The following is a 17,498-nucleotide window of genomic DNA, read 5'->3' as shown; positions in this document are numbered from 1 at the left end:
CGTAAAATCTCTCTCTTCTATATTACGTTCCTGCCAAATGTCTCTCAATTCCAAATCATCTTTCAAATCAAAAAAAGCCTTAGGTAATTTAGCTTGCTTGAAGAAAGTAGAAAGTCCTTTCTTGTCTTTGTGTATATCCAACACTCCATTCCAGTCCCCCATCAAAATAACAGATCTATAATCCAATGAAATCAATTTTTGATGTAAAAACTTATAAAACTGTTTTTGTTGTTGATTAGGAGCATATAAACCCACTATAAGCAATTTCTTACCATACAATCCCACTTCAATCATAACATATCTTCCTTGAGAATCAGAATCTATTAATTTAGCTGACAAACTTTTCTTAACATAAATAACAACACCCCCTTTTTTTCCAGGAGCAGAAGATACAAAATGTGAACCCAATCGAGCATTAATCAAATATTTTTGATCCTTTAAAATAATATGAGTTTCCTGCAAACAAACAATATCGTTATTATATTGCTTCAAATAATGGCGCCGTGCCACAGGAAGACCTTAAATTATGATTTATACAACAAAAATAATGTTTAGAATTTATTATAGAAAAGGACTGTCAAAAATAGCATTTGGTTGGAGATGTAATAAGCATTATGCTTCTTTAAAACATACTTTTCTACAATGTCTTATACTTAGCAAGTTTTGGGAGAAATAAGTGGATTATATAAATAGCAATAATATTTAGACTTATATACCACTCCATTGTGCTTTACAGCACTCTCTGAACGGTTTACAAATGTCAGCATATTGTCCCCAACAATCCTCATTTTTACCGATCTCAGAAAGATGGAAGGCTGAGTCAACCTTGAGCTAGTCAGTATCGAACTCCTGGCTGTGGGCAGAGTTATTTATATAGAAGACTTACATGGCCACCTGTCTTATACATATTAAGCCTAGGAGGCTCACAACAACATTTTATAAAAACAGAACCTCACTACAGCATCATATATCACAACCACAGCATCATAACGTCCCATTAACTCTACATTGCTGTGCTTAATTCCTTCCTAGGTCAATGCTTGAGTGAAGGTGTTTATAGCCCTTAGACTCAATCCAAAGAGTCAGAGCAGCCACAGGAGAGATATGTCTCCAAGGTTCAGCCAAATGGCCATATTTAAGGGAATTGACTGCAGTGCACTCACCCTGTCTAACCAATAGGGTAGACAATACCTTTAGCAAAATAATCTGATCTATGCCATTTAGGATTTTAAAGATGATAATCAGAAACTTGAATTGAACCTGAAAGTAACTGGTTCAGCTTGTGCAGCAGATATAAATTAAGCAAAATGTGAAGCACCCAGCATTTCATGTGCCATTGCATGCTGGACCAGTTGTAAATTATGGGTAGTCTTCAAAGGCAGTCCCAAATTGAGCATATTACAATAATCCAACTGAGAGACAACTAAGATGTAAGTGATAGTATGTAAGGCCTCCCGGTCCAGGAAAGAGTACAATTGTTACATAAGCCAAACCTCTGCAAAAGTCTCTGTAACCATAGCCGGCACCTGTTTTTTGAGCAGGAACTGTGAGGCCAGCAGAAAACCAACTTGGGATAGGGGGAATACTCCACTAAGAGTCAAGGATGATGACTCACTGAACACTGGGGAACCAAAAAAAATCAAAGCCAATCTTTCTTGCCAGGATTAAGTCTAAAGTGGGTCCCTTCCCATCTAGCCTCACAGCTTCTAGGCACTGGATAAGAATCTGAATGGCACAATGTGCCCAGCATGGGATGAGGATGTATAACTGAGTATTGGCCACATAATGATGGTGCTGTAACGCATGCCATCTAATCACCTCACCCAGAGTGCTCGTGTTTATGTTAATTAGGAGATTTAACTGTTGGCATAGGTGTAAGACATTTGAACATTCTTTGTAATGTTTCAGAGGAATTCAGTGGCTGAGAAGGGAGTAGATAACAGGTGATTTCACTGGAAGATTTCTTCTAGACAGGTGAGAATTATGAGAAGGTGGAAAAAGTGATTCTGTACTACTATGAAGTAATGACACACACATTCATACATATTCAAGCAGTGATTCAAAAAAATACTTCTATAGCCCACAAAAGAATGTTAGAGAATTGTGGCCAGATTGCTAGATTATGGCTACAATGAAACTTAAAATCCATTGAAGAAATGGCAGAAGAATTAGGCTTTGAATAGGTCTGCATTTCCTACCAAGCCCAGTCAGATTCTAAATTCAAAAGCACCATTCCGATACAGGAAAGAGGGTAGTAGAACTAGCTAAGGATTATTATTTAGCAACCTGAAGAGCAGAAGAACATCTGAGTTGAGCAGATGTCATAGGGGAACAAGTATAATTCCAAGAGAAGAAGCAAAGGTTAAGAAGGGAGATCTTAAAAAGGATGAGATAGAAAAAAGAAATCTCAAAAAGAGCAAAAAAAAGTGAAAAGGCTGCAGGAGACAAAAATGTTTATATTTGTGGTGAAACAGGTCATTGGAATAAAACTGACCATATCCCTCTGAGATACTTCTCAGTAGTGGGGTATAATGGAACCCATAAAAGAGGTAGAGAGACTCTTTGACAGTGGCAGTTGAAGCCACATTTAATCAAAATTCTTATGGAGTGGTCTAAATGTTTGGAACACAATAGGAGGATCTTATTAGTTCAGGGATCCCCAACCCCCAGTCCGTGGACCGCCACCAGACTGCAGCATGCCAGAAACCAGTCCGTGCAAACATGCAGAGCCCCATCCGTGGGATGCAGGCAGTACATGAAACCACGTCCCCTTCAGTCCACAGAAAAACCTCTCTCCCTAGAACCGGTCCCTGGTGCTCAAAAGGTTGAGGACCTCTGTATTAGTCGAAGACTAAATCTAAGACTCAGGCTTTGTGAAAAGATTTCCCTACAAAGTAATTTCTGTAATTCAAGCTGCTAATTCAAGCTAGGCAGGAAAACAAGATAGCTAGAATTACAATCAGAATTGAAGTGAAAAGTTGAACATTTCTCTTTATGTTTCCAATGTTTTAAAGCTGTCACTCTAAAATTTGCTATTCTCACCTAGCAGACTTTTGGGTATTAATATTGCATCTTTTTTGTTTATCTCTGTGATTCTTGCCTAGCAATGCTCATATTAATATTAATTTAGTATATATTTATGGAATACTTTATATTCTCAGAGTTTTCTGTAGCACATGGATTCTCATGATCTCCCAGATGACATATCTGGGGAACAAGTTACGGTTGTTAAAATTTATTTTTAAGCTAATCAGACTTGTATTAGGATAGCAGAAATACTGTAACAGTTGCTCCCACTTTGTCTAACCAAGCCCAAATTAAGTTTTAACAGCAGCCATACCTTGGGAAAGCCTGTTGTTGACTTGGCTAGGCAAAAAGGGGAATAAAGTCCAGAGAATTTTAACAATTCTTAGGCATTGCCTGCTCAGGGCTAATGACTTGTGCTAGGAAATATGGACCAAAACCCACAGCACAAAGATTGCTAGATATTTTTTTTTTGCTGGGTGACATTACGTATGGTATATAATAACGTAATGTAACATAACATCATAATATCCTCTATTCCTAAATATTCTCCTCTATCGATACATAACCTACATAGGTTTTTATTTCAAAATAGCACACATTAATCAGTTTATGATTACAGTCCCCATTTGTTTACCTAGGTTTCATCTTCTGTCTGAAAGTCTTCTGCATTACATCATCTATGTCGCAGATTTTTGTGACTGTCTTCTTGGATTTATTTTTTTCTTTTTTTGTTCCTTTGACAGAAGTGCTTGATCAATGTAATAATTGGGCCTACATTTTGGTTGCTTTAGAAACTAAGTATAATAAGAGTGTTGTAGATAAAATTAGATTTCTAAATAATGTTGCTTCAAGTTTAGATTTTTTTTTCCAATTTATGAAAATTAATAATGCTGAATTGCTATGGAGAGATAACATGTATTGGGATAATATTCACAGCTTATGGAAGGATTTTACTTTTTGAATTATTTTCACTTTTGCAGTGGAGTTAAAGTCAATATTTCCTCTAATATTCCCCAAATGTTACCAATTACCAGTTTACAGAAAACAATAGAATGTTCTTTTTTATACATATAGAATTATGTAAATCAGAGTAAGCATGTAGATGAGGTATGTTAGTTTTAAAGTCTCGTAGATCAAATATATTAATTAACTAAAATTAGGAGACATATTGATAAAAAATAAAATTTGATAAAAATAGACTATTTCAATATTCCAATTTTGGAAAACATTTAAAATATTTTTTCTAATTCATTTGACTTTACTCTAAGTCATTTTTCTGTTTCACATTTTGATTCCAAATACTACCAATTATTGTTTGCTTCTCTTTTTGATAAATGCTAGCTGGAATATTATTGGGATCTACAGTTGCCCCAAAGGGATGAGGCCAGAGACACCATAGTGGTGAACATAACATTAGAAGGATACCAAAACTAGATCAGGAGATTATAAATTCAAGACATTTTATCCATCCACTGGTCAAATTTATTGGTCAGAGTTATCATCTTTGGTCAACCCTGGTCAAATACCTTTGTATGTTCTCCTTTATAAAAGTAGATATTTAATACTGAACCAAGACATATCAGAACATTCCAGCAACTGTCAAGCCTTAAGTTGGAATTTTTTAAAGTCTGTTCTTCAGAGTCTTCATAGTGCTCAGCCGTTAGTGCTTAGTGTTCTCAAGGTACCTTTTACTGACAAGAATTTTGCTATCAAGCTTTATTCAAGTGGATTAGAATTTACCAGATCTGATTGGCAACATTGTTAAATACAGATTATCTTTTTTCAGTTGCTTTTCTCTGTAGCTTTCCCAAAGAAGTAATCATAATGTGCAACTTATTAAATCCTTATAATTATTTAAGTATTGCTATAGGGTGATATTTTTGAACTTGCAATCCTCTATTAGACCTATTGTCTTTCATGGGAATATATATACAGCTTATCAAAATGTCAGGAAAGATTTCAGGAATACATATTTCAGGGAATTTTTATTTAGTATATACACCTATATCAGATTGATTAATTATGTGCCATCAAGTTGTTGATTTATAGTGATCACATAGATTTTTTCCCCATGATAATCTGTCTCTAACCTGGTCTTTCAGATCTTCTAATGGTGCACTCATCACCACTAATGTACCATGTTTTCCTGAAAGTAAGGCCTACCCCGAAAATAAGCCCTACCTAATATAAACCCTACCCCCAAAATAAGCCCTAGTTTTGAGGAGAGGCACACATTTAAAAATCAAGCTAGGGTGTGGGTAGGGGTGTGGATCTGCCCCATACCCGCTTACCTTGCAGACAGGCCTCTCCTTGCTGGCCCACTTCTTCTGCAGCATCTTCTGCAGCCAGGTCTGCAACTAAGAACCAAGCTATGGATTAAATCCCTAGCTTGGTTCTGCAAGACCTGCAGCCGAGGACCAAGCTAGGGATTGAACCCATAGCTCGGTCCTTGGCTGCATAGGCCTTCCAGAAAGGCCTGACTGCAAAATGCAGGCCAGAATGCAGCTGCAGAATGAAGCTGAACCTTCGGCCCCAGAAAAATTGGACCTGCTGGGCGGGGTTATCAGTGCCGGAGGTAAGATACCCCTCAAAAATAAGACCTGGTGCCTCTTTTGGAGGGGAAAAAAAAGACCCGGTCTTATTCTGGGGAAAACATGATAGCTACAACTATCCACCTTGCTTCTGGTTGACCTTTTGCTTTTCATTCCACTTTTCCCAGTGTTGCAACTTTCTGTATCAAATAATCTGATAAAAGATACAAAGACCTAATATAAGGGAGACTAAATATAAAATAATATATAATAAATATATAATAAATCAGGCAGTATGATTCACATGCAAATTAATTTGTTAGTTGCGAAGTCATGTCCGACCCATTGCGACCTCATGGACAACGTTCTTCCAGGCCTTCCTATCCTCTGCCATCTTCTGGAGTCCATTTAAGATCACGCCTACTGCTTCAGTGACTCCATCCAGCCACTTCATTCTCTGTCGTCCCCTTCTTCTAGTGCCCTCAATCTTTCTCAGCATTAGGCTCTTTTCCAGTGAGTCCTTCCTTCTCATTAAGTGGCCAACTTCAGGATCTGGATTTCTAAAGAGCAGTCAGGGTTGATCTCTTCCAGGACTGACCAGTTTGATCACCTTGCAGTCCAGGGGACTCACAAGAGTCTTCTCCGGCACCATAGTCAAAGGCCTCAATTCCTTTGAGCTCAGCCTTTCTTATGGTCCAACTTTCACAGCCATACATTGCAACTGGGAAAACCATGGCCTTGACTATACGTACTTTTGTTGGCAGGGTGATGTCTCTGCTTTTTAGTATGCTGTCTAGATTTGCCATTGCTTTCCTCCCCAGGAGCAAGCGTCTTTTAATTTCTTGGCTGCAGTCCCTATCTGTGGTGATCTTGGAGCCCAGGAAAATAAATGTTCTATCCCAGCCTATTACTGTCCTTGTTAAAGGCACAAGGACCAAACCCCTGCTGATGCAATAGGCTGGAGACTTTACAACAAAACAAACCTCTTTTAATATGGGTGACAAACCTGTCAAATAGTCCAAAACACAAACAGCAAAACTCAAGTCCAAAGGAAACATGATGCAAACAGACGAGAAGTCACAAGCAAGACAAACAGACCAGGATTCCAAGAAGCACTTTGCAAACAGTTGCCTTCAGCAACCAGCACCGCCCACACCTCCTCCCTTTATTCAGCAGTCCCAAGGTGTTGCCTCTCATCGCCTCTCTGGAGGCGTCGTATTGATTGCTGTTGATTTTCTCTTGCTAAATGACGATGTGTGCAAGCATCAATTAGGAAGTCCATCAGGTGTGACTCTTCTGAGTCTGACTCATTCTCCTCACACAGCTGAGCTTCATCAGGAACACGACTGGAGGGCCCAGGCTCTGCAGCAAACCGTGAGTCCTGTAATTCATCTGAGCCTCCCTCTGCCCCTGATGGCTCTTCAAATACCTCCTCCACCTCCTCCTCAGATTCCTCAGACTCAGCTGTTGCGAGCACAGGCTGGCACGGAATCACAACAATAAAATCTGTCACTACCTCCATTTCTTTCCCATTTATTTGCCAGGAATTGAGAGGGCCGGATGCCATGATCTTGGTTTTCTTAATGTTGAGTTTCAAGCCAACTTTTGCACTTTCCTTCTTCACCCGCAATCAAGAGGTCTTTAGTTCCTCTTCACTTTCTGCCATTAGAGTGGTATCGTCTGCATATCTTATGTTGTTGATATTTCTCCCGGCAATCTTAATTTCAACTTTTGATTCATCTAGCCCTGCCTTTCTCACGATGTACTCTGCATATAAGTTAAATAGGCAGGGCGACAGAACACAGCCTTGCTGGACTCTTTTCCCAATTTTGAACCAATCAGTGGTTCCGTGTCCAGTTCTCAGTGTTGCTTCTTGACCCGCATATAGGTTTCTCAAGAGACAAATAAGTTGGTCTGGTACTCCCATCTCTTTAAGAACTTGCCACAATTTGTTGTGATCCACACAACAAAGGCTTTAGCATAATCAATGAAGCAGGAGTATACGTTTTTCTGGAACTCCCTAGCTTTCTCCATGATCCAGCATATGTTGGTAATTTGATCTCTAGTTCCTCTGCCTCTTTGAAATCCTGCCTGTACTTCTGGAAATTCTTGATCCACATACTGCTGGAGTCTAGCTTGTAGGATTTTAAGCATATCTTTACTTGCATGTGAAATGAGTGCAATGGTGCGATAGTTTGAACATTCTTTGGCATTGCCTTTCTTCGGAATTGGAATGTAAACTGACCTTTTCCAATCCTGTGGCCACTGTTGAGTTTTCCAGATTTGCTGGCAAAGAAACTCCCAGTACTATCTGCTTTTTTCCAGTCAGCTTCTGTGGCCATAGAATTCTACTCTGATGTTTAACCATGATTGGTTGATTTTTCTTGTACCGCTGCTTTTATAATACAAACATGGATGATTTTCAAAAGGGAAAAGTGAATTATTTTATTTTATAAAATAATAACCATCACTGTATCTTCATATTTCTAGTACTAATCTATGTATTTTCTTATTGCTAATCTCTAAACACCTAATTATTGCTAATCTCTAAATATCTAAACATCTCTTGGCTTTTTTTCTTTTCTGTTCTGTTCTGTCCAAGCCCTTACATTTTCTCCAACAACCAGCAGGTGGGGCTCTTGCATTTTTCTGTTTGATTATTTTTATTTCTTGGAAATACTTTCTCCAACTAATTTCTTTCTCTTCCAGGGCTCTTGCCTTACCTCAAGTCTAAGACTAGCTTGGGCAGGGGGAAGGGGTGCGGGGGTATGGGACATAGACTCCAGTTTCCAAGTTGCTGCTATTTTTCCTGCTGCCTCTTTAGTCAGTGGGACTTTGACTTCGCTGCTGTTCTTTTGCTGTGCTCCCACTCTGTGTTCTGTTTCCCAGTGTTTTTCAGAGCCAAGAAATATTATCCAGCATCAGATCTTTGCTCCTTTTCTTCTACAGATGTAATGGTATGTCAGAATAATCTTAGGAGATCTGACGATAAACTACTACATAGGGGATGGTTAGATAAGAGGGAACATAGCTCACAATTGCATAGTGGATGAAGCAAGAGACTCAAGAGAGATTGTCCCTAAGTTATTGGGCTTTAAAGGTGGCAGCAGGAGAATTGTACTTTCAAACTTGCAAGACTATGTTAAGGAAGACATGGTTAATTAGCTTTAGAATAAAGTAGAATTAGCTTATATGACTGTGCTTTCTCTCTGGTCTACCTGGCAAGGCTAACAGGTGTCCTGCAGGTCCATAATGTTTCTCGCAGTTCCTCTGGCTATATAGCTGCAAAGTGCTTGTCTTGTCTTTTCCATCTACACTCAAAATTCGAAAATCCTAATACTGAAAAGAGGAAAGAGAAAAACGGTTGCAATTTGTGTAATGGAATGTGCAGATGACCTTAGGGAATGAGGAGATGAGATGTTACCTAGGAAATAATCAGAAAAGGAAGGCAGGAGCCCCCAATGGATTAACAATCAGAGGAAGAAACTTGGAAAGGTCCTGCTGTAATTTTTCAGGCAGTTGAAAGTGGTGACAGCAAGTCTGTATATTAAGACTTGATTCCTAATGTATACTAGATTCCATTAGTGTAATCTTAGAATAAAATAGAATTAGCTTGTCTAGTTGTGTTTCTTTTCTGGCTTGGCTGGGAAGTTCTAACATTTGCCAGTTATGTGGTCCTTAAACATATTTCCCTCTTTACTATCCAGTTGACTGGCTTTCTGAAGCTCTGAGTTACCAATCCCAAATGTTGGAAATGCCATGATTTACTGTAGATGATCATATTCTGATTTGTGACACGCTATTCATCTTAACTAAGTAAGATTTTGTAAGTGATATATTGGAATGTAGTAGCTACTCCACATTCATCATGGATGGCATCATCATGAACTGAAAGAGGGATGACAAAAGCCATTCTATTCTTTTGAGTTGGCTTCTACTGTAATCTACCCATATCCTTTAGTTATATCCAAGGACAAATTTTTAGCCCCCACCAAAGTCATCTTAGATGTCATTCACTAAGGCCATTGGTTTCCCCATTTGATTTTAGCAACAATACAACCAATCACTTTTGTTATGTTATGTCCAGTTAGAGCATCTTATTGAGTTCCTCTTTTAACACCTTTTCTTTGGGGGGTTCTGTAATGTTGCTGTTGTAGAGAGTTTTCCTTGTATCTGTGTGATATTCTACTACATTGTTTAAATCTATTTGATTGGTAAATATTTTTGAAATTCATCCATAATCTTTAGTAATTTCTTCTGCTGTGATTAGGACATTTGAGATTCATGAAGTCTCCTAGTGAGGACTGGGTTGTTCCATACTTGGTCCAATAGTTTCATTTCTTCTCTCTTCTCCCTTCTGTCATGGCTCAGGATTCAGCCTCTGATGAGGTTGTTCCACCTGAATCAGTGGAATGTCACCTCAGGAGACACCAAGCCAAGAATAATCCGAGGCTGATCAAACACAGTTACCATGAGAGCAGCTAGATCAGTGGTTCTCAACCTGTGGGTCGGGACCCCATTTGGGGTCGAACGACCATTTCACGGGGGTCACCAAACAACGCAGTCCACCATTTTTCCCCCCTTTTCCTTAGCTGTGCTACTCCCTTTTATTCTATTGGCTTTTGAAAGCCAATAGAATAGACTCTCTTGAATAGAGTCTAATTCTATTGGCTTTCAAAAGCCAATAGGAATTGTCCAGGCTGTCTCTGCCCTGCTGAGCCTGCCAAAAGTCCCATTCTGCAAACGGTGCTGCACCAGTTGAGTAGTCCTCGACTTACAACCGGTTGAGTAGTCCTCGACTTATGACCGGTTGGGGGTCGCGGCATTAAAAGGTTGAGAATCACTGAGCTAGATGATGAGACAGGCCTCTAAGTGCTTGGATCTGATAAGTAGAGTGGAGGACAGAGCAAAAATACTCAGGCTCCTTGCCAAGCAATTACTTTTATATTTTACTGTCACATTGATGTTTCATTGGGTTTCTTTTTTAGGCAGCTTATTGTCATGGTTCCGATAAATGAAGCCAATCAAAAGAAATTCAAGGCGAAAAATTAATCTTCGAGAACATTTTATTTGGAAACAAGATATCGGCACTTACATAGTTGAACCCAAAACTGAAAGTTTCCTCCCCTGATACAAAGTTACAAGTTGTCATTCCTACCTCAAACCAAGCTGTCACACATCACATTCCCCAATGACAAATAAATGCGGGCTTTTCACCCCCACCCTCCTACTGCCAAAATTCTTTGCTCACAATGACCTTGATTAAAAATGCAGCTGCAATTGTTATGACTAAGAATGCTCATACCTCTCCCTCCCCCTTTATTCTATCTACGTGAAAAATCCCCAGCTACCTATGGAAAGTTACAATGAACAACAAAAGTAAAATGGCTACAGTTTCTTCTGTTGTCACAATGCTGAAATTCGGCCCCTCTTAACGAAAGGAGAAATCCTGTAATACAAACAAAGACATAACTCAAGGAACCCACTTGGGTTTATTTGGGTGCTTGTCCTGAAATCTACGAATAAGCCTATCTGCTTTCACATCAGTACATTTCACCCAGATGGCTTCTGATAATGGATACCCCTTCCATTGCACCAAATACTGCAGTTTCCCCTTGTACAGTCTAGTGTCTAAAATCCGCTTCACTTCATAGTGGGTCTGCCTGCTACCACCAAGAGCCCAGGGGTTTTCTTTGGAGGGGGTCTCAGTGTTGACTATCTCTAAGGCTTCAGTAAACTACAGTGAAAAATGGGATGAATTTTTCCTAAGAGTCAAGAGAGCTTTAACCTCACAATCACTGGATTCAAAACACGATGAGAAATGGTTCCAGGAATTTCGGCCCCAATTTCTTGCTATGTAATCTGAGTTTCAACTATTTTGTGGATAGATAGAACTGTCAGTGAGGAGCCCTTTTCTTGTCAGCTTGTTCTATGTACATTTTTGAAGCTTTTTCCAAAGCTTTCTTTGCATTGTCCCAAATTCTCTTCCATGAAGACATCCAATGATCTAAAGTCTGAATGGCAGGTGGTTCTTGGAAGTATTCAGGTATTGGAACAAAATCCCTTCCTGTGACAACATTAAACAGTGTGAGTCCCGTGCTACTGTGGACAGTATTGTTGTAAGCCACTTCAGCGAAAGGCAAGAGATTGGCCCATTTCGTTTATTGGTAGTCCATGTAACACCTAAGCTAAGGTATTGTTCTATCATTGAGTTCACTTTTTCAGCTGCCCTATTCGTAGATGGGTGAAAAGCCAACAATCCCTGTGAAGAACCAACCAGTTTTAGAAAAATCCTCCAGAACCTGGCCGTGAATTGCACCTCCCTGTCAGAGATTATTCTCTTTGGAACTCCATGAGGTCGGTAAATATGTTTAAGGAACGGTTTAGCCAGTCTCTGCGCTGAGGGGAGTCCCGGGCAGGCAACAAAATGAGCCTGTTTTGAAAATAGATCAATCATAGTCCATATTACCTTATTACCCTTACTTTTGGGTAATTAAATAATAAAACCCATAGCAATTTCTTCCCATGGGAGGGAAGGGTCAGCAACAGGCTGCAATAGTCCAGGGTTTTTTTTTTTTTTTGAATTCTTTTCATCGTAGTGCAAAGTGTGCAGCTTTTCATATAATTTTCTACATCTCCTTTTAACCCTGGCCACCAAAACTGCCTTTGTACCAAATGCAGTGTTTTCAAATAGCCAAAACATCATGGCCTCACTGGAGTGCTTACAAACAGAGAGATTCAGGCAAATACAGCTTCCCTCCTTTCCAAGCCACACTATCCCTGTGGGTCAGGATGGTTTGGTTGTCTTTGAGCCATTAGTCCTTGATTAGTTCCTGTTTTAGTTTCGTAACAAGAGGATTGTCAGGGTTAAAAGAATCAGTAAGGATCTCGTGGAGTCACTTGGGAAATGATCTGCAATGCTGACATGATTGAGTCCACAATCTGTTCGTGCTGGCTTTTGTATTGCGGCAATCTGGATAGGGCATTAGCCAGAACCTTTTTCCCCATGTGGTATGTACTGAAGGGTGAAATTGAAACGATTAAAGTATTGTGCCAATGAACATGTTTAGGGGAGAGCTTGCGGTGAGTTTTCAATGCCTCTAAGTTTTTGTGATCAGTCCATACTTCAAAAGGCATCTTGCTTCCCTCCAGGAAATGGCACCACGTGAGCAAAGCCCATCTAATTGCAAAAGCCTCTTTCTTCCACATAGCCCATTGCCGCTCTGCTTCAGTGAACTTCTTTGAAGTGTAAGCACAGGGTTGTAAAAGTCCATCACGGTTTTCCTGCAACAAAACCACCCCCACAGCCACATCACTAGCATTGGCCTGGATCATGAAGGACTCCTCAGGGTGAGGATGTTTTAGGACAGGCTTAACAGCAAACAACCTTTTTAAATTCTCAAAAGCCATTTAATATTCTATAGTCCACTGCAGCGGCTGGCCAGGTCGCAGTTTACCTCCGCCCCTACCAGTTTTTAACAAATCTGTCAGGGGCAAAGCAATCTCAGCAAATGAAGGGATGAACAGGTGTTAAAAATTGGCAAATCCCAGGAAACTCTGTAGTTGCTTTTGGGATTTTGGAGGTTGCCATTCAATAACAGCTTTTACTTTGGCTGGGTCCATTTTGATACCTTCGCTGGAGATTCTGTAGCCTAAATAATCCAGACTGTTTTGGTGAAATTTGGACTTTGACAGTTTGACATAGAGCTTAGCGTTCAAAACATCCTATACTAAGCCCACATGCTGTCATGGTCGTCATGTAGATTAGGATATCATCAAGATACACCAGAATGCCTTTATATAGGTGCTCATGTAGCACCTAGTTGATCAGTTGCATGAATACCGCAGGGGCCCCTTGTAGCCCAAAAGGCATAACTTTGAACTGGTAGCTGTCTAGGGGACTATTGAAAGCAGTCTTCCATTCATCACCTTCTCTTATTCTAACACAGTAATACACTTCTCTCAAGTCCAATTTTATGAAAATCTTTCCCTTCGTCAAATGTGACAATAGATCCTTCATGAGTGGGAGTGGGTATATATTCTCCACACTCACAGCATTAATTCCCTTAAAATCCACGCAGAGTCTAAGAGACCCATCTTCCTTGAACAACACCAGAGTGGCTACTTGGGATTTGGCTGGTTCTATGAAACCCCTGGCTAAGTTCTTATCAATGTACAGGCATAATTCCTCCACTTCAAGGGGGGTCATTGCGTACATTTTTGGCTTTGGCAGCTTAGCCCCAAGTAAAATCTCAATGGTGCAGTCATTCGCTCAGTGAGGGGGTAAAGCATTGTATTCCTTTTCACTAAACACCTCTGCCAAGTTTCTGTATTCACTGGGGACGAGTGGCTCCCCAGGCAGAGGTATGGTGGCTATTTTCAGTGTCTGCGGGCAGTCCCTTGCCCCCAGAGACATCAAAAGTTACATGGAGGGGGGAGATGGGCCTATAGGCAATCTCAGGGTTCTCATTCCCTTCTCCCACCAGATGAAAGGTTTCCACTTGTCTAACAAAGACAGACCTAAATTACTGCTTCCGTCATTTTCAGGGCTATGACAAAGCAGATGAATTCCCAGTGTTCACCTATTTCTAGCCGTACTACTTCAGTTAGGTGAGTGATTAAAGCTCCTCCCATTAATGAACCATCTGCCTGTTCAAACTTCATAGGGTTAGAAAGCATCCTCGCCTGTATGCCCAGCTGTTGAGCAATGGGTAGGCTAATATTGCATTGGGAGAACCCCGAATCTACTAGTACTTTTAAGTCTTTTTGAACTCCAGTTTTTTGGAACTATAAGTTTGACATTAAGGGAGAAAGGTGGGATAGGTTGACTCACCATCGGATTGTTTTCTCCCTTGTCATCATTGTAGGGTGCCAGGATGGAGGCTGGGCCAGAGGTGGCTTCTGTCCCTGCGTGGGAGTGTCAACCTTAGTAATCTGCTCTTGCGTGATTTTGCTTGATTTTTCCTGGAAGAGGGCAGGTTTGACTTCTTCTTCTCTGAGGGATTGGAATGCCTCTTTGCTGGTGAAATGAAATGGGACAAACAGTGGCTCTGTGGCCTGACTGGCCGCACCTAAAGCACTTGATCGGCGGGCCTGTAACTGGTTTAGGAGATTCCGCGGCCGTGATTGCTGGGACTCTTTGCGTTGGTGGCCGTCTGGTTTGCTCCAGCTTCGGTCCGGTTCCTGGAGGAGTTGGTTTCTTGTAGCCAGCAAGCTCAATGTCTATCTTCACTGCCACTTGGTACCACTCCTGTAGTTGATCAGGAACCCCCCGAGTGATACAGACCTGGGATAGATGGTTATCTAGCCCCTCTTTGAAGTGATGTATTAGGGAGTGTTCTGGCCACCTCTCCATCCCTCTTGCCACTGTCTGAAATTCTCGCACATATTCCATTGCAGGTCTGCCAACTTGCTTCACTTTATGAATATGTTTCTCGGCCTTGAGGGCTACGGATTCGTCCTCAAATCAGGTTCTCAATCTTTGGATGAAGAGATGGTAGTTCCCTAGTTCAGGCACTTGTTCATTTACAAATTATTTATCCATTCATATGCTTCCTTTTTTAGATTGGCTGCGATAACATCGACCATGGCAGCTGGATCTGGGTAGAAATTGGCATTTCGGTTCATATGGGAACACACCTAATTGAGGAAGAAGATCAGTTTCTCCAGATCATCATCAAAAGTGGCCTTCAGAGGTGGCGCCATAATGGGTTGCTGTCCGCCCAATTGCTGTTGCCCTCCCAGCTGCAGTTGCACCCCCTTCTGCCGCTAGCCCCCAATGGCTGCTGTCTGTCCAACATATCACGCAGTCCCAGCTGTTGAACCAAGTTGCGTTGAACATCCACATTGGGGGTCAGCTCTTTGTGCAGGTCCTGTGCTATGGCGGTGATAATCAGGGCTGCGTGACTGAGAGTAGTAATTGTCAGAACTCTCACGTACCAGTAGTGATCCGGGCTCTGACAGTATCGGTGGTCTGGGCTTTTGGTAGCGAGGGCATCTCTCAGGGTTGTTGTAGTGATCCCACTGTCTGGGGCTCTTGCAGTGGTGATATTTGTCAGGAGACCGTGATGAATGACGTCAGTCAGGGCTTCTCTGATGGCCAGGACTGTCATGACGGCATCTCTCGGGGCTGTCGTAATGATCTCGCCGTCTGGAGCCTCCGCGACGGTGATGCCTGTCAGGAGATCGTGACAAAGGATGCCGATCAGGGCTTTTCTGATGGCCAGGACTGTCATGCCGCGAGTAGCATTCTGAACTCCTTGATGATTTGACGACGACTGTGGGTGACGGTCAGGACTCTTCCTCCCCACTGGGCTTGAGGTCAATGCTGGCAGCTCCAATGTGGGGTCGCCGCCTGAGCTCCGTCACTGTGGCTAGGTCTTCTTCTGGGTATAGTTTGGCACCAATCCTGCTGGTCGTCACGCTCACTAGTAGGTAAGGAGGGGTGACCTGTCCCTCGCTTCTCATCTCTAGCCCCTCAAATTTCTCCATCAACCTCTCCAACAAACTCTTGTGTTCTCAGCTGGCAGATGTTTTGTTTCTTGATACTGTAAAGAAACTGCTTTAATATAGTTCACCAAGTCAAGGGATTGTAAGACTACTTTCTTCATTCTTTTTGTAAGAGTAAGACTTAACCAAATTTCCTGAACCACAATGGTATGCTAATTACGCATTTTAAAAATGAAATAATTAAGAGATAACATTGAGTAACAAATTGAAAGTGTGGTTTTCTATTATAGTGTTCTGTAATCTATGAATACATGTTTAAATGGGAACTTCTTCAACCTCTATGGCAAAGGGTAGCTGTCATTTAAGCAAATTTTTAACTGAGGATTCTAAAAATTCACACCCATGACTTTCTTAGTTCATTATTAACTATACAGGTAATACAGGTTTTATACAGGTAATTCAACTTACGACCACAATTGAGCAAAAAATTTCTGTTGCTAAGCAAGATAGTTGTTAAGTGAATTTAGCCCCACTTTATGATCTTTCTTGTCATAATTGTTAAGTGAATTACTGCAGTTGTTAAGTTAGTAACATGCTTGTTAAGTGAACCTGGCTTCCCTATTGACTTTGCTTGTCAGAAGGTTGCAAAAGGTCACATGACTTCCAGACACTGCAACAGTCATAAATTCATGCCAGTTGCCAAGCATCCAAATTTCAATCACATGACCATGGGGATGCTGCAACAGTTGTAAGTGTGGAAAATGGTCATAAAACACTTTTTTCAGTGCTGTTGTGACTTTGAACAGTCACTAAATGAATGATTATAAGTCAAGGACTACCTGTACCTGTGAATTTGAAATCTTGTCAAGTACTCCATTAATGAATTAGATATTTACAGCCTTGGTGCAATATTATTTTTGGATGAAGTATGGAATGAGAAGGTATTAACCAATGCTATGCATTTTATTCACCTTGGTGAACATTTATATTTAGTTTGGAGACTGTTAAGTAAGTAAATCTCCTTATTCCTATCCTGCCTTGGTAAGGCACTGGAGCCAGCAACCAATGGATTTCTTCCCCTCTGGGATTTGCTTGACCTACAGAGGCTGATATAATACAGGCAAGCGCTTGATACTCTATTTGAATTTTCCATCTGTACTTTAATGAGTGAAATAGTTAAGCAGCTGAGGGGGCGAGCGGCGAGGAATGTGTCTTTCCATTTGAGTTGAATTTTTCGATGTATGGGGGAAAAGGGAGGGAGGCAGTGAGAGATCGACTTACATCATTAGAACTGCACTGAGTGTGCCTGTGTGCAGGTTAAGAGACAGACTACAGTGTCTTTGCTTTCTGCAGGAAGCAGCAATGCCGTTTGTATCCTAAGTGGAATTTTTTATTTAGAAAAGGAAGCGTTCTTTCTACCAAGGAAATGGCTTTCCTTGTGCGTTGCTATGCCAACTGCCTGCAGCCATGGTCTTCCAAAGTAAGCACAAT

At 40.9% G+C, this 17,498-nt stretch overlaps 1 protein-coding gene across 5 annotated transcripts in view; it reads left to right on the top strand.

Annotated features, from left to right (window-relative positions):
• The window catches only part of RAPGEF2 (Rap guanine nucleotide exchange factor 2), a 149,487-nt gene that overhangs the window by 57,143 nt on the left and 74,846 nt on the right, over positions 1 to 17,498 (top strand). The window contains exon 1 of one of the 5 annotated variants that reach the window (XM_039339813.1): positions 17,243 to 17,487. The exons of the other annotated variants lie outside the window; for them this stretch is intronic. Within the exon in view, the coding sequence (XP_039195747.1) occupies positions 17,434 to 17,487 (54 nt within the window). The 5' untranslated portion in view covers positions 17,243 to 17,433. Of the gene's footprint in view, positions 1 to 17,242; positions 17,488 to 17,498 lie in introns of those variants that run through there. 5 annotated transcript variants of the gene reach the window in all.

This window comes from Crotalus tigris, unplaced genomic scaffold (assembly GCF_016545835.1).
Source record: "Crotalus tigris isolate CLP2741 ecotype Arizona unplaced genomic scaffold, ASM1654583v1 scf7180000017740.2609645, whole genome shotgun sequence".
In the NCBI taxonomy this organism is placed as follows: domain Eukaryota; kingdom Metazoa; phylum Chordata; class Lepidosauria; order Squamata; family Viperidae; genus Crotalus; species Crotalus tigris.
This window is presented reverse-complemented; position numbering and strand designations above follow the sequence as displayed.